Source organism: Zootoca vivipara, chromosome 1 (genome assembly GCF_965207765.1).
Source record: "Zootoca vivipara chromosome 1, rZooViv2.hap1.1, whole genome shotgun sequence".
Lineage (NCBI taxonomy): Eukaryota > Metazoa > Chordata > Lepidosauria > Squamata > Lacertidae > Zootoca > Zootoca vivipara.
The window spans coordinates 19,773,347-19,791,758 of NC_142582.1; the positions used below are offsets into that span (position 1 = coordinate 19,773,347).

The window sequence follows — 18,412 nt, forward strand, 5'->3', positions numbered from 1 at the left end:
ATGGCCATCTGTCATGGATGCTTTAGTTGAGATTCCTGCAATGCAGGGGATTGGATAGATAACCCTCAAGGTATCTTCTAACTCTACAAATTCTATGATTACATGAATTCATACTGTTTCAGAGGACAGTGGGGGAGGAGGCACTGGGGAGTGCAGGGGGAGAGGGAATTATCAAATGATACCTTCTCCTGATTTGGCAGTGAGATTTTTCTGCTAGGTCAAAAGTCTTCTGTGGGCAGGAAAAAACAAACCTTCCATCTGCAGATGGTGAAGTCTGGCTCCATCCCAATGCTTTTCAGTGGGGAACAGTTCGTACTAAGAGTCATCAAGTGAAGTACATTCACATGTGAACAGGTCTTAACTTGGTGGAATTCAAGCAACACTTTAATCAAACTTCTAGAGAAGGCTGCTTTGGCAGTGCTTGAATATTCCTACTTTACTAGCAACATATGCATGGAAATACCATTTTACAAGTAAATTATTTAGGTGAGGAACCATGTGTTCAACTGTGTAAACAGACAGCAAGACTGCAAATAGCTTTTGGCTGGACTAGCAAGACTATGGATACATCTTCATTACGAGAAATAAAGATGACTTAACGGAAAAGACTATTTTTCACCAGAGCCAGAACATCTTGATTAAATCTCAACCAAGAAGCAAGAAAACTTTGCATATAAGCTAATATTTATAATTCGGAGGCTGAAGGAGTGATTTATGCCATGCAGGTGTTCCAAAATGTTTTTGTATTAAAGTACTGCTCTCATGTTTTTTGTGCAACCTCAACCATCCACGCTGGAGAAAAAAATACCAAAAGTTATCCTATAAACATATTACATCAGTGATAGCTAAGCAGAAGTGTTTTATAGTATTTTTGTGCACCCTTTACAGGGTGCTGATATATTATTAACAGATGACTGAAGTTCCACTTTTTCGTTTTCTTTTAAAATGATGAACCTGATGTAATATTCCAAAGCACAGCGACAGCTGGGAGACCACAAGATTGGCACTTGAGGTCTCTCTAATGCTGGGACTCTTCAAACACTAAATGATAGCCTGGCCCTACGTACAACTGCTGGCACGTTGACACTGAATAAAAGCCTTGCTGAGAGGTGTGAGTGTTAAGACAACAATGGAGATAGGGCCATTTGGAACACATGGGGATGCAGTAGAGTTGCTAAACGGGCAAACACCTGACCAGGTGACCACTAGACCAAATTTATCCTGGTAATTTATCTTAGGCCTCCTGGAGTGATTGATCGAAACAAGAGATAATGGAGAGGGTTGCATTTACATATGAACCAAAACAGAATTAAATAAAAGGCAGGAGGATTTCAGGAGCTAGGATGCTGTTCTTGGAGGCACACTGTGCATAAATGCGAATTTGGGACAACAGTTTTCTGCTAAGCAAAACATTGGCATACACTATTAGCAGCATTTAGAAGACCTTAACTCAATCCATAGCCATTAGGGAGGTTGAATTATATTAAGGGAGCGCTTGGTATTGCAGCCAAATTAGGAAACAAAGGGCTTAATTTAACAAAATTTAAATGTCATTTGGTGTTTTCTTCAACTGCATAGAAACTAAGCAAACTTATGTGCCCACTTTTCTCTTTCTCTGGCACATAAAAAAGACAAATTAATGTCCACAAGTGACATGGGTTTGCGCAAAATTTTAGAGAGATGTCTGTTGAATAATTTTAAAACAAGGAAGTTGGAATATTCTCTAAGGTTAACGTAAACCTTTGCCTCTTATCTGAATTATTTTTGCTTTCCCCTTTAATCTCAGAAGCTGTTTTATGGTTTTGTTAATACAAAAAAAGAAAAAGAAAAGCTAATCTCCTTTCACTTAGGATTTTCTAAAACATTAAGCACTAGAAATATTCATGCAGTGTTAACAATGGGTTTTAATACATGGCAGAAAAGAAATTAAATATTACAGTCTCAAGGAAGTCATAATTCAGGCCCCTGAAGGCATATACAATAATCTGTATTAGTACAATGGGAATAATTAAAAATAAAACATTATTTTGCAAAGAATTTTCTGTTGGAAGACACCCTGCCACTGATAACTGCAAAAGACAATATATGCAGATTAGTAACTGTTTCCACTATACACCAACATGCAAAATCTTACAGAGCCACATTTTTCAAGAGCTGCATACTGTTAATATAGCCATTATCTTTTAATAATATAGATAACATCCCTAGATAATTTTATTTCTTTCAGTGTATTTTATTATTCTGGAAATCACACTTGTGGTATGACTTCGTAGCAGTGATTTCACACTAAGTCATCCAGTATCTAAAGAAGTGTGCATGCACACGAAAGCTCATACCAATGACAAACTTAGTTGGTCTCTAAGGTGCTGCTAGAATGAAATTTTTTATTTTGTTTCATCCAGTATCGTTACGTATCTTGTAAGAACTGCAAACATTTCCGTGTAATTTTAGTTCTTATTTGGCTGTTAAATATAATCGACTAATAAACTTCTTTGATAACTCACACCTTCCTTCTTCAATTATATTATATTGTTATATCATTATATAGTATCATATATTCTACACACACACACACACACACACACACAAACACAAAAGTTGTTTGTCCATCTGCTCTCTATCCATTTGGACACCTCTTGAGATATAGTCACCAAATTTGGCAAAATGGTTTCTGCAACAGAGGAGCAGGTCTTCAACCATGTTTGTTGGGATACCATTGGATGCCATTTTGAATCAAGATGGCGGACTAAACTTTCCTAAACTTCAGACTGAGGCACCTCTGAATATATTGTAGATATCATGCCCCCGCTGGAGGAATCCTGTCAAGAGGAAGACCTGATTGCTCCCGAAGAGGAGCAGACTGTGTCAGTGGACAGCAAGACAGAACAGAGGGATCCAGGGCCCTCAGGGGTCATGGCACCCCAACATCTTCTGCAAGGCACAAAACTGGAGGCAGAGGGTGAGCCACCATCCAGTCTGGAGGAGAGCCAGTGCCTAAAGCTGCAGAACCCAGTTGCCAGATTTAAATAATAATAATAATAATAAACCAAAAACCTGGAAGCCAAGCCTGCTAAGTCTTAAATACATCCAATACAATACCATTTTGACAGAAACTTTACTTATGAACATGATAAATCATGTAGGATCTCCATCTGTTCATTTATAATATTGCTTTTCTGTCCAGTTGTAAATCTCCTTCCCAAAATCGGTCTTTAGAATTCAACACAGCTACCGCTCTTCCCTTATTTATCAGCTTTATAAATTAAAGAATTATCCTGAAGGGAAATTAATATGTCATACTCCAGCGGTCATCAACCTTCTGGGATCTGCGGACATGTTTACAAACCACAGAAGCTGTTCTGTGCATCACACACGCCGAAGACAAACACATACTGCGGCATGTTCTTACGGACAGCAACAGAACACTCCTTTTAAGCCTTGTTTCTCGGCAATGGAGGGGTGCGTGTGATCCTTCAGGAACTACAAAAGTGTCTGTGGGCCCCTGCAGGCTCCACATTGATGACCCCTGCTCTATTATTATAGAGGAATTATGCCCAAATAAATGAATAATAGTAATATGTTTGTGGGGTTGTGTTCTTTTTATTATTATTGTGTATTTTCTGTTCCCATTTTGTATACTGATGTTGTGAACTGCCCCGTGATCTTCAGATGACACACAGTATACAGATTTAATAAATAAGAATAAGAATAAATTCTACTGTGCTCCTTTAGCACCCTTCAAACTATCGGTAGATCAGAGTTTTCCAAACTTCTCACGTTGGTGACATGCTTTTCAAACATGCATCATTTCGCGACACAGTAATTCGGTTTTACTAGCAAACAGGAGGTTAAACTAATCCTGCCTGGAGGCGGTTGGAGAATGGATGGCGGCTAACAGATTGAGATTGAATCCTGACAAGACAGAAGTACTGTTCGTGGGGGACAGGAGGCGGGCAGGTGTGGAGGATTCCCTGGTCCTGAATGGGGTAACTGTGCCCCTGAAAGACCAGGTGCGCAGCCTGGGAGTCATTTTGGACTCACAGCTGTCCATGGAGGTGCAGGTCAATTCTGTGTCCAGGGCAGCTGTCTATCAGCTCCATCTGGTACGCAGGCTGAGACCCTACCTGCCTGCAGACTGTCTAGCCAGAGTGGTGCATGCTCTGGTTATCTCCCGCTTGGATTACTGCAATGCGCTCTACGTGGGGCTACCTTTGAAGGTGACTTGGAAACTACAACTAATCCAGAATGCGGCAGCTAGACTGGTGACTGGGAGCGGCCGCCGAGACCACATAACACCGGTCTTGAAAGATCTACATTGGCTCCCAGTACGTTTCCGAGCACAATTCAAAGTGTTGGTGCTGACCTTTAAAGCCCTACATGGCCTCGGTTCAGCATACCTGAAGGAGCGTCTCCACCTCCATCATTCTGCCCGGACACTGAGGTCCAGCACCGAGGGCCTTCTAGCGGTTCCCTCGTTGTGAGAAGCCAAGTTGCAGGGAACTAGGCAGAGGGCCTTCTCGGTGGTGGCGCCCACCCTGTGGAACGCCCTCCCAACAGATGTCAAAGAGGAAAACAACTACCAGACTTTTAGAAGACATCTGAAGGCAGCCCTGTTTAGGGAGGCTTTTAATGTTTAATAGATTATTGTGTTTTATTCTTTTGCTGGAAGCCGCCCAGAGTGGCTGGGGAGACCCGGCCAGATGGGTGGGGTATAAATAATAAATTTATTATTATTATTATTATTATTATTATTATTATAATACGCTGGTTGTTTGCCTTTAAAAATCTCTAGTGAATACTTCCTCCTTACCAAATAATATCTTAAATTTACGGATACGTAACAGCAAATGACCAGGGTCACCTCCTTTGCTGATGTTTACATTTAGCCCCCGTTCTCATAATCTTGTGCATCTCATATAAACTTTTTTTTTTACTAGTAGAATTGACTTTTTAGAGCACAATAATTCATCTGTTTTGAATAAAGCATTTCTGGTGAAGATTCTGTAAGTTTAGAAGATGGAAAGCGCCATCTTGTGGCAATTTAAATCTATAGCCATATTCATATTATGGTCTTCAACTAAATCACCATGGCTCAATTTGGATCTAAAAGCAAACCTTCCAAGCATAAGGAAGGTTGAGCCTTAGGTATGCAAGCTATTTCTCCCTTCTGCTACAAGAGGGAGGAGTTTAAGACTCTTAATGTAGGTTTTGCAGCAAACTAGAATTGCAAAAAAGCATATTTTACTCACTCTTAACATGCTTTTACTCACTCTTAACATGCTTTATTCACTTCTTTTTCTATCTTTTCACGTTGTCCTCTACACTGTAATTTGTTCTTTTAATGTTTCTAAATTTGCACAACAACCAGATTTGTATCATAGCATACAAAACTACAATAAACAAGCACAGAAACCACTTACAAATAATCATAAAGTGGCAATAATCAAATAGTCAATGAATAAAACACTTATTTATAAATATGCCACAATAATATATACGGTACATTATTATGAAACTTACAAAAGGTATAATGTAAAAATCAACAGATAAAATAAAACTATAGGATAATAGAGTAAGGTCCATGAATCAAGCATCTTCTGTCAATCAATAAACTAAGAAACCTATTTTACTAAGAAAGAATAGGAGAGGCAATTAGGTATACATATGATTCTTTAACTCAAGCTAGTTGACCAAATATTGGTTGAATATTTTTATTTGAGTTTTTGGCTGCTCTTTAGCAAACACATACAGAGTGGCTTACAATAAAACAGCAAAACAGTTAAAACAATGTCATAAATATATCAAAATAAAAGAAACACTGAAAAGATACAGGTTTGCTATCTTATGCTACCCATTAAAAAATGAAATAGAACCTGTAGCGAAACAAAAAACATCTTAAAACTTATCTGAACTATAATAATAATAATAATAATAATAATAATAATAATAATTTATTTATACCCCACCCATCTGGCTGGGTTTCCCCATCCACTCTGGGCGGCTTCCAACCGGATATTAAAAACAGTACACCATCAAACATTAAAAATTTCCCTAAACAGGGCCGCCTTCAGTTGTCTTCTAAAAGTAAAATAGTTGCTTATTGCCTTGACATCTGCTGGGAGGGCGTTCCACAGGGCGGGTGCCACTCCCGAGAAGGCCCTCTGTCTGGTTCCCTGTAACCTCACTTCTCGCAATGAGGGAACCGCCAGAAGGCCCTCGGTGCTGGATCTCAGTGTCCGTATTTTATGTAGTATGTTAGCCTGAAAATGACCGCCTAAGTGCTTCTACCTATGAGATGAACAAGGATTTGAACCTGTGTCCCAGGCTGACAGTCTGCTCATTTAGCCGTCACCTTTGCCACTGACCCATTGCCCTTTTGGAAAGCCCTACAGTTATAGCAGGTAGCCAGTAGGAATTTTTTTGCTATGCTGTTTGGTCTGCTCCCTCTGACCATTGCAGGACTAGGAAGTAAGCTGTCCTCACTCTGGTCTTGTTAACAAAATGAATAGATGTAGTTGACAGTTCAAGTCGTATCCTTAAACAAAAATAAAGAAAGCTGTCCTCCCATTCTCACTGCTCCATGCATGTGCATAGCTGGAGGGTGGGGGTGGGGGGACAGGGGGCAGCCCCCCCAATCCTCAAAAAGTATTGAAAAGCATTAAAAATACTCCCATTAACTGAGGTTCTGCCCCCCTTAGCAGAAGCCTGCCTCCCAATACCCTCTTTTTTGGGGGGGACAACATTTTATTAATTTCCCAAAAAATAACAAATAATAATAATAATAATAATCACATTTAACAATTTAAACCATAAATCTTAATTCCATTATTTTACTCTTATTCACACACATCCTTAAAATCTTATATTCTTAACAATCCAATTTTTAAACATTATTCATCTCATTACAAGTGACTTTTAGAAGTTCCACTAATGTAAAAAACTATACAGTACACAAAGCTTACAAGGTTATGCTTTAAACATTTCCCTTATTTAAAAAAGAAAAGAAAAGAAAGAAACCAATATCCTCTTGGGTTTCAAATTGTCTAATGTCCTCACTTTGAGTTGATTTTTACCCGAGATCCCCCCCCCCCCAAAAAAAACTCTTAACTTGTTTGGGGAGATCACAAAAATCCAGGCTAACAAAAATCCAGTCTATGCCCATGGCTCCATGCATCAAAACTCTCATTATGTAAGTGTTATGTAGACTTGTAAACCACTACATCTTTTGGGAAGCTACACTTTGCCCCTTCCCAAGGGGTGAATAAATACATCTAGGCAAATTTGTGCAGAAGAGGCAAACCGAAGTGTCCCCTCACCACCTACACCAAAGTATTCCCTACCTGTCTGTTATGTATTAAAGGAATATCATTCACTCACGTTTTCATGGGACATCTATGTGACACCATCTTCCAATGATAATCATCCCATATATTTCCCCTGTGCTTTCCTCGAACAACAGAAAACCCATTTTTTAGAAGAAGAAGAAGAAGAAGAAGAAGAAGAAGAAGAAGAAGAAGAAGAAGAAGAAGAAGAAGAAGAAGAAGAGATCAATAGTATAATCTCTGAAAGGCGCAGGTGGTTCTTGGTGCAACTCTTCCATCTTTTACTAGAGGCACAGTTTTGATGTGCACAGTAACAAACCGGGCAGGTGAACCTATGGGTACTCAGCACATGCTCACAATCACCTTTCACACTGGCATCGTTTTGACATCCCATTTACTCTAATCCAACTTAATTGGCACCAAAATATTAAAATAGATACGAAATAATGACCAACTGACTAATTAAAACTTTTTTGAAATTCTTTAATGTGCTTCCAGTAAGTGCCATTCTTAGCAACCTTCCCCTGCACCACCAATTAAAACATGTTCACTTTATTTTAAAACAATTTTTTTTATCGCAAACCATTAAAGCTATCACACTGAAATAGTGCCACACACAAAGTATGTAATTTGATTTTAAAACATATCGGAAAAAAGTCCTACCCTCTTTAAATAGCTGCTTGTGTTAATTGTATTTCATCCTTTACCCAACCGCATGGTCACATCATGTCCAGTGGTGTGGACAGAATATAACAGGACGTCCACAAATAAAAAGCACAGTATCCCCAGTAGTGTGGAAAGTCAATAGCAATTTTGCTTATATATATAGCAAAAAAGCAAAGCATGGACTGGGGAGGTGGGGGGCTTATCTGGAAACAGCCATGTAGAAGTACCACACAAAGGTTAAAGAGGAAAGGACTCTATAGTCCCCAGAAGAATGAAGCCATTGTTCGTGTTGCATCACTACTACTAGAGAGTAAGAGACAGGAGCTGATTTTTAGATATAGCCATTGTTCTCCAATATAATATTTATACAGGAAGGCTGAAGTCTAATCTCTCAGTTTAAATCTTCTGGGTGGGCTGGTTCTTCCTTTAAAATCTTTCACTTGCTTCTCATTTCAGTGAAGAGTGTTCTGTTGCCATGGGCAGGGCTAATTTGAAGCACAGGGGTATCTTACTTTCTCCAACGCCACACTGGGAACCAAGCCTTAAAGAGGCAGACCCAGAACATGCACTCATTAGTGTGGTCAAATCTGAGTGCGCCATGGCAGCTCCTTCCTTAGCCGTCGAGTAATAAAGTATAAGACTGCAATTGTTTCAATAGCTGCCCCCCTCCCCTGGCTATGTTAGAAACAAGCAAGCCAATTTCAAATAATGGGATTATACAAAGTAGCCTTACTATGTGCCGCGTTCCCAAGGTCAAATGGAAAAGGAAGGCTCATTTAACGCAGCAAGCATGTTGGAACCTTCTGGTGTGATGGAATCCTAATGGCATTTTTTTTCCAGGAATTCCCATTAAAAGCTTTATAAAAACTATCGCAAAATACCTCTGGAATTTATGGTTCGGCACACATGGGCTAGTTTGCCTACGGCATCTCCATATTTAAAGCAGACATCGCACAAGAACTTTATTATCCCCCCTCTTTTTTGTTTTTCAACAGCACACAGCAGCACACACACACACACCCCCGCGGCTTCCTAATGCTGAGGCACCTGGTAGCTCCCCAAAGGCGACATGCCTCTCATGTGCTCAACACTGTCACAGTGTACTGCGCGGGGAATGGTGAGTTTTAAGAGGCAAGAGGCCAGGTTTTTAAAATGCAAGAGAGCCCTGGGGCGAAAGAAGGACTGAACCCTTGGGAAGCAACAAAACCCCCCTGGGATGTATAGAAACTCCTTCGTGTAACAATCCCCACGGCAATATACAGTGGGCCTTACACAACTCACATGGAGGCAGATGCCATTGGAAACCTGGATCCTTCAAGAATGTCATGTAAGAGGGAACCCAGGAAGCTGCCTTAGACCAGGCAAGACCATGGTCCCATTGAGTTGAGTTCCTGGGAAAGCAGTTCTTTGGGGTTTCTTTTTCTTTCTTTCTTTCTTTTAAAAAAAAGTTTTCAAAAGTTTACAAGACATTTAATTTATCCATTGACTTCCCATCCGCCTTCCATGATGTTTTATGTTTTATGTTTATCCTTTAATGCTGCATATTTTAACTGATAACACTCCATATACACACCCTAAAAAATTATTAACTTTAATGTATTTCTACTGTTGCTCATACTTCAAATCCTGCTCGCAATTTCATGCAATTTTAATAGTTCTTTAGATATTCTTCAAAAGGTTTCCAATTCTCAAAGAATGGTTCATCATTTTGATCTCTCATCTCTTTTTTTGCTGTTAGCTTTGCCAGTTTTGCATTCTCCATCATTCTAATAAGCCATTATTAAATGGCTTCGTTGACACCTCAAGCTCTCCAGGGTTTCAACTAGGAGTCTTTCCCAGCCTTACCCAGGGGGGTCAGTCATTGAGTCTGTGACTTCCTGTATGCAAAGTATGAATTAAGCTATGGCATTTCCCTGTTATCATGTTTCTGGTGTTTAGGGGTATACATGCAGCACCCCACACTTGATAAGGATCTAGTTCAGTTAAATCATACAGGGGTATTCTCTACTACAAATAGTAGCACATCCACTGCAAGGCAAATGGTGTTCATTTCAAAAACAAAAATGTAGCACTTGGCTCTTACACGGCCTTTAAATATTACACACAGTGCAATGTTCAGGAGATGCGTACCCAACAGACACGTTTGATGCAAGATACAAATACTCTGCCCACAAGTCAAGGCTGCCGGCTGCTTTCTCCATTCACTGTAGATTCATTGGCCACAAGGTGGAGCAGCTGCACAACAAATTTCACTATTATGCTGAGAACCAGTTAAAAATTATGCAATGCTTTTTGGAAAGTTTATTTATTTTACTTGTTATTGGTTTCAAAAGGTTTGCGGGCAGGAGTGTATTTTGCAAGAAATAAATGCCTATTTCTCATTAGATAGGGTTTTGATTCAGGTTTATTTCTAGATTCCTGAAGATACAGGATTTTAAGGTTGGAATTCTGAAATAGAAGTATGTTTTTTTAACAAAGGTGTTTCGCTATAGAAGACTGTACAGTCGTACCTTGGAAGTCGAATGGAATCCATTTCAGAAGTCCGTTTGACTTCCAAAACATTCAGAAACCAAAGCGCTGCTACTGATTGGCTGCAGGAAGCTCCTGCAGCCAATCAGAAGCTGTGGAAGCCCTGTTGGACGTTTGGGTACCAAAGAATGTTCGCAAACCGGAACACTCACTTTCAGGCTTGCGGCGTTCGTACCGCAAGGTACGACTGTACTGCCCTATACCCAATGGTTTCGGATGCTAATTCCACCACCAAGTAATTTCGTCCACTGCAGGGTGGAAGTGGTAATGGGACATGCACAAAGTAGGTGCATTTGAGTTTTGTTTTTATATTTTCCCAACCCTGCATAGAATTTGGTACAGTTAAAAGTATTGTGGAATGTGACAGACTCTACAAACAGGGTCCACATTGTGGACGGCCTTTTCTGTTGTATGTACCGTGTTTCTCATATTATAAGACACGTCTTATATTTATTTTTTCCTCAAAAAAACACACTATGGCTGATTTTCAAGGGATGTCTTATTTTTTCCCTCCTCCTCCTGCCGCGGCCGGCATTGCTGCTGCGCCTATCACTATGTCTTATTTTCGGGGTATGGCTTATATTCCTTGAATGCTTAAAAATCCTACTATGGCTTATTTTATGGGTATGTCTTAAAATATGAGAAACAGGGTATTGCAGCCTGTCATACAATTAACTCTCCCTTCCACCATTTCTGCAGCTCTGAACATACAGCTGGCATGCTTAAGGGTTACAAGACACCAAATCACTGCGTTTAAGGACATGACTTTTTAAAAAACAAAACAAAAAGTGCCCCCCCACCTTTCTATGGATCTACTAATGCAAATGGACTCAACCGATACATCTGCTTGCAATATCTAAAATGCTAATGGACTCAGCATTTAGCAGAACCTAGAGGTTAAATTTTAGGGGAATTGTATTTGAAATGGGGAGATAGCCCCCTGGAGGCAAAATGGAACAGAGAACAGGAAGGTAGGGGAAGGGTCAGGGCTGGCCCTACGGCCAGGCTGGGTGGCGCAGGGCACTACGGCGCCGGCCCACCAGGGGGGGCGCCGCGACTGCGCCTGCCCGCTGGTCGGCCGATCCACCGCGCAGCTGCGCCCACGGCACCCCCGCTGTGCCTGACCGCCCGCCGCGCAGCAGCGCCTGTGGCAGCTGCGCTGCACCTGCCCACCGCGCTGGGAAACGGGGCGGGGGACGCCGGAGGGATCCGCTGCACCACGGCGCCAGGGGCGCTTAAGACAGCCCTGAGAAGGGTTAATGATTCCCTCCCTGCTCTCAAGCAGTTTCTCCAGAAGCAACTTTTTTGTCATCAAAAAGATCTGTTGGGCTACAGTTCCATACAGCTTGCCTCTCCAATTCCAACAAAGCCTTACATAGTTCATCCTAAGCTATTTGTGTCATATTGCTCCCTTAAAAACAAAACAAAAAGCACCCATCAGGACCAATAAGATCCTAAGTTAGTTACCAGATTCAACCTGAACTCTTCACTGATTCTGAAACTGCTCTTTGCTTTGAGTGAACATTCCCAATCCTATCAATGCAAATAGCATTTCCCCCCTCAGGGTTGCAACAGGCGACAAAATGGCTAAAGCCCCCTTGTCTGATGGGAGCCTGAAATTTATCAGCAACCTCCTCTCCAGCCAGTTGCATTTACTTTTTTTTAAACCCTGCACATTAAATGCCACACTTAATGCCACATTTAATTTGCTCCTGCATTAAATAAAAAGAATTAACCAAGGGAGCAAAAGGGGCATTTCTGGAATATGTCAAGTTGTTCAGCCCAATGTGCAGTCAGTTTTTGTCCTCCTTTGCCACTTTAAGGCTGAATCTCTTGTGGGTTAGAACTGCAGTTACAGAGAAACATTCTGGCCCAGAGAAGCAAACACACACTCTTCCATTAGAAATCACAAAAGCCATTTGTGATTTAAGGATGTGGCTTCTTTAGCAAGCTTGTGACCACAGCAGCTTGATTCACAAGGAGACTCTCTGGTTGTGCACATGGTTTACAATTCCTCAGCCCTTAAGAAAGCTGACATAGTGTCTGCGGCCAATAGGTTAACTCAAAATGATGAGCACCCAATGCTTCAGTTTACTTTTCCAAGGGAGAATGGACGAAGTAGCCAGAATAAGAGCCAAAGTCTCTTTAAATGTGGGTCTGGCAATAATATCACATGCACAAAAGTGGGAAATGTGGGGTCTTCACTACCAGTCGTCCAACACAGGACATTCTTCTACCAGCAGGCTTGATTCTAGGGTCAGACCCCTGGGTAAGGGAAGGTGACATCAGGGGACACATTGAAGAGAAAATTGTAGGCAATGAGAGATTAGCATGTGCTCCAATATTCTTAGCACTGTCTTATCCTGACCTCAGCAACTGTGTTTACTACTTTTCCCCCAACACACCAAATTGATCAAGCAAGTACTGAAATTTTTCATCATCGGGTATGAGCCTCAGCCTCAAGATACTCAAATTATTTTATCTGCTGAAACCAATTTACCAGCTAACAGGTCCATTTTGCTTCCTGAGTTTCCAAGCAGGCTTCCTCTTCCATTTTAGTCGAGAGAGTGCACTGCCAGCAAAAAGAATAAGACCCTCTCAAGGTTACTGTCTTTATTTGCTTCATTAGATTTTTAAAATTAGATAAAGAGTTTCACTGCACCAGGTGAAGAGAACCATTTGATTCTCAAGGCCAGAAACACTTTTCAAATGGCACAGACCTTACGACCCCCTGGGGAAAGAGGCTGGAGCGGAGTAGGGTGAGGGCACAGAAAAGAGGAAGATTTCTTGCTTTCCTGCAATGCACTCATCTTTTTGTTCATTTTTATTGCTTAAAAACAGAAATCAAAATATCCAGCTATCCAGCACACACAGGTTTTAATTGCATAGCTTGCAATTGCATAGCTTACATTGACTTGCTGGTGACGGGTTCACAAGACCACTGGCGGAGGAAGAGGGGTGCAGGGGGAGCGCACTGCCCCCGGCAGCGCGATTCTGGCGGGGTGCGATCGCTGCCCCCCCGCGCTGGGTGTCAGGCCCCCAGGACGCATGCCATGCCCCCAGGACACATGCCAGCCACGCCCCCGCCTGCTCTCTGCCCCCCCCCCGGTGCCACTGTACATGACCATTTTAACTGATAGCTCAATTACTATACTATTGAAGACAGGCAGAAACATGTCTTAATGCTCCCTTGCAATAATAAAAAAAATTCCTGCAAAAAGAAAACAAGTGTAAGGAGGACAATGGTTCCCAGCTGTCTGTTGTGCTAATTTACCACTTGTCAGCATTTGTTTTTAAATGCAAGGGGACATTTTAAAAACGTGATGCTCCACTTGGAAATTGAAGTATTCTTTTTTAAAACAACAACAGGAAGAAGCAGGTCTTTCCTAACACAGAACAGAAGGGATGAAAATAAAAAATAGTTGATCATTAACTCTGTATCTGACCTTTCTCTTTCTGTTTTTTTGTAGCTATAAAAACCTCCCACCCTGCAATGAGCAATAAAGCACACCCATCGAATTTGTGTCAGAGAGGACGATCAGCTTTTGAAGGTACATAGCAGTGGCTTGCAAGTGTGTGGAGCCCAGAGGTACAAACAGATATGGATGGCTGTTTTCTCTTTAAAAAGAAAAGAAAAGAATATTGTGTTATGAACCATTCCAATGTTTTACAGCAGGGGAACGCATGAACCCTCTCTAATTGCTGAACTCTCATCCCAGTTCAACAACACGTAAGGGGCCAAGGGCTGTGGGTACCAGGAAAGGTCTCAAGCACTATCATCTTTTCTGCACGCTGCTGCATAGGCAACTGACAACCAGTGTAGCCAGAAAAGGAAGGGTGTTATATGCCCTGAACATCTAGAAAGCTACTGGTTGGTAGCAGTCTGTACCACGTGAAGCTTCCAAATCTCCTTTAAAGATAGCCCTGCATGTACAGTGTATTATAGTAGTCATGTCTAGATGTAACCAGGGCATGAATCATTGTATATTATACACCTTTAGGCACCAGGCAACAACATTCCTCTTTAACCAGGCCTTTGGCCGACTGACATCCAATGCCCTTTATAAATGTGTTGAGGGGTGGGGTAGGGGTTACTGGATTGTTTCTGTTTTTAATTTTGATTTCTGTATTTTGCGCTTTTACATTGTGATTTTATGTTGTAACTGCCCTGAGACCTGCAAGTATAGGGCAGTATATAACAACAACAACAACAACAACAACAACAACAATAGAAGAAGAAGAAATGTTCACTTTCTCTAGATAGGGATGCAGCTGGAAAATCACCAAAGCTGATATTTTAAGAATTTAATATTTTAAGAATATTAAACATTACTACTGCTGAGAAAAGCACTAGCTCAGGCATCCCCAAACTGTGGCCCTCCAGATGTTTTGGCCTACAACTCCCATGATCCCTAGCTAGCAGGACCAGTGGTCAGGGAAGATGGGAATTGTAGTCCAAAACATCTGGAGGGCCGAAGTTTGGGGATGCCTGCACTAGCTTGTTTCTCCCCACCACAGCCAATTTTGTGTTTTATATATGACACAGTGGCCCTCTTTAGATGCAGATAAACATGTGGAGGAGAGAAGGACCATATATATTTATTCCCCTGTGCTGGCCTTACATCAAAGCTCTCCATGTGTTGTGTGTAGTGGAGCAGCCTATTGAATGTGGCTAGGGCAGCTGTCCCCATTGAGCACTCAGGGCTCAAGCTCACAGGGAGAATCTACATGCACTCAGCAGGCTGCCCTGCTGCAAAAATGCCTCCAACACAGGGACAGTCTTGCGGAGGGGGCCTGTACAGAGTGAACCTGCACTGTCCCTCCTCCCTCCCGTGATTTGGTTATGGAATGACTAAAGAGAAACTCTTTTGATAATGTGCTGCTAACTCGTAGATCTTGCACAATAGTTTCTTCAAGGGACAATAGTGTCTCTTTGGCAATGCTTCTGTTCATTTGTTTAGTACTCATCACAGGACTGATGCAGAACACAGCTGGTGTTTTAATAATAGAATATTACGTTAAAAGGGCACTAAATGCAAGATCTATCTATCTATCATCTATCTATCTATCTATCTATCTATCTATCTATGGATAGACAGAGGGAGAGAGAAGCAACATCTGCTAACCACACAAATAATTTTACCAACTACTCAGAAATATGCTTTAAAAGTAGCAAAAGAACATCCAAGAGAAGCAGCACATCAATAAGAGGTTTGTAGCTGTCTCTGACATCTGGAGAATGTAGAATTGTACTACTACTACATCATCATCATCATTATATAATGAATACCAGGATTTTATAAGAGTTGCTGCAAGTGACTGGGCTTTTTGAGTGTGTCTGTGATTTGCTCATTAAAGGTTAAATCCCCAAAGTTGGTAATTCACAAAACTATGGTCCAGGTTTGAAACAGTGTTTTACACACCTGCAAAGCATCGGTGTTTCACAGCCTTTTATATTGGCTGTCTTCTGGTTTCTGCAGAGCTGCAGAGACTATGAACTAATCTTGATACAGTATTTTCATTGTGCTGGTGACCTCAGCTGCTGCTGCTGCTGCCGCTTCACCTGCGCTCATGGGTTGAGAAGAGGCAGCAATTATCAGGAGAATGGAGAGGGGAAGAAAGAGAAAAATGATGGGCAACTAGTCTCTCACTAGCTATGCAAGGCTTTCATAAGATTTCTTCAGCTACAAGTAATCTCATTTTAGTCATTAATCAGCACAGATGGAGGATCAATGAAAGACCTAAGGGAGAACTGCAATGTGAGTAATTTGGCTGGATAGTTCTCCATTACAGGTAGACTTGGGTAACCTAAAGTATAATTTCATACATTCTGTACATATCAAGAAATAGCTCTGTAGATAAATAAATTAGGAATCCACCAAGTCTCCCCTGAATAACTTTCACAAAATATAAAGAGCACACTAAATTGTAGGGATAAAAATGCAGCAGCTATAATAACATGAGGAGAGAAGCCCAAGAAAGCAATGCTGAGTCTTAACAAACTTTGCATTACCAGAAGTGTCAGACACTCAGCAAAAATCTGATTCTAAATATGAGAAGTAAACACCATCTCTATAAGATTATGTGGAAACACATTATGCATAAATTCTAATTATGCAAAATTAGTCAGTAGAAAGCACTTCTCAAGTTAAGTAGCAGCTATGAGTTATTTATGTAATGAAATTTGCTTCCACAAATGATATGTTAATATCGAGATTATATTTTGCTTCCTTCACTGTAGCAAAGCCATTTTTAATTATTACGTTAGGAATGTGCATAATTAAGTTTAATAATCAGTTTATTAATATGCCAGCATATAAAACTCTGCCATTTTATTGCTTTATTTACCAGAAACAGCGCCTACAGCTAAAATCAAATATCAACTGAAAGCTCTTTTTTATTTTTTAAAAAAGGACATTTCATTTCTTGGATGTATAGTCTCTCTTGAAAATGTTCAGCAAATTCTATGAAGATGCTCAAAGCTTCTGATGTGCAATATATATACCGGTATGTGTGTGTGTATATAGATATATAATCTGTTTAGGAGGAAATGGAAATATGTTCTATACCAAAAAATAAATAAAATCCAGTCCCTCTTGGTGAGAACTTCCAGAGAGAAGCTAAAACAAAAAAAATTAATAAATCACAAATCCACACAGAGCAATATCCTTATTAGACCGCTCAAAGGTACAGATTTTGGATTTCTTTTTAATGTTTCCATGCCTTTAGATAGATAGATACTCTCTCTCTCTCTCTCTCTCTCTCTCTCTCTCTCTCTCTCTCTGGCATTCCTGAAAAAATAAAAATAAGAGAGAGAGAGAGAGAGAGAGAGAGAGAGAGAGAGAGAGAGAGAGAGAGAGAGAGAGAGAGAGAGAGAGAGAGAGAGAGAGAGAGAGAGAGAGAGAGAGAGAGAAGGGGGGCAACCAGGGGGCTCACACCTCTGAAATCCATAACTGACAAGGCGGTGGGGTGGGGTGGAGAGGAGCTGGATGCCGAACGAGAGATCTTACTCACCAAACAAGGTAAGAGCCATTGCGAAGGTGCTACAAGTCGCAGGATCACGTCGGGGCTGCTCAGGAGGGCTGGGCTGGACATTGGGCTCTGCAAGCTCTCCCGTCCGCGGCGGCGCGCGCAAAATGCAGACGGTGTGTGCGAAGGGGGACACACACACAAAGGGCGCCGAGGCTGCAATAAAAAGTTATTGCATTGTTGCCCAAGGAGCCACTTGCCCCAGAGAGGAATGCATTTATCTCTCAACCCTGGAGAGGAATGGCTGGTAAGAGTAGGGTGTGTGGCGGGCAGCGGCGCCGCCAGGAAACTTAAGGAGCCCCGCCGAGGAAGGACTCTTGCTCCTTTTGCAGGAAGAAGCGCGCGCCGCCCGCTTTGGCCACCTCAGGCTGCAGCCCTTCAGGCTCCGGTAGCCATCTTGTTTCGCCACATGACCAGATCCTTCCCCTCCCTCCTGGCTCCTCCGCGGCGTTGCCGAGCCCGGCGTGAGTTCCCATGGCAACGGGAGGTTCACGCGCCGCCACCTCCCGTCTCCTGGGCCCCTCCATCTCCACCCCGCGAGAGGCAACAAGAGGCCTTGACAAGACGGGGCATGGGAGGAAGGGGTCAGACTCAGCAGCCAGCACCCCTCTAGAAATGAGGGTGGAGGTGCTTTGAGAAAGGGCCCTGCTCCTTCTCCAAATAAAAACGCAGGCACCCCGTCTCCAAAAGCGCATCCTTAAAAAGGGAGCGCGCGCGGGTTTCCTTGTTTCTGAGCGCAGGTGAGAATTCTAAGGTCACCTGAGACTGTGGACCATTCCTCAAAGATGCTTTGCAAGGGTGGCTACTCAAAAAAGGATGCTTCAGGAAGGGGGGTAGGCAGAGGGGGCAGCTGCCCCCCCCAACCC

General features: G+C 41.8%; 1 protein-coding gene across 2 annotated transcripts in view; it reads right to left on the minus strand.

Annotated features, from left to right (window-relative positions):
• The window catches only part of CHN1 (chimerin 1), a 90,917-nt gene extending 72,937 nt beyond the window's left edge, over positions 1-17,980 (minus strand). The window contains exon 1 of one of the 2 annotated variants that reach the window (XM_035134957.3): positions 17,532-17,980. In XM_035134957.3, the coding sequence (XP_034990848.1) occupies positions 17,532-17,550 (19 nt within the window). In that variant the 5' untranslated portion in view covers positions 17,551-17,980. The remainder of the gene's footprint in view (positions 1-17,531) is intronic. The other variant, XM_088660232.1, reaches the window with a different exon arrangement.
• Between the last annotated feature and the right edge of the window lie 432 nt (positions 17,981-18,412).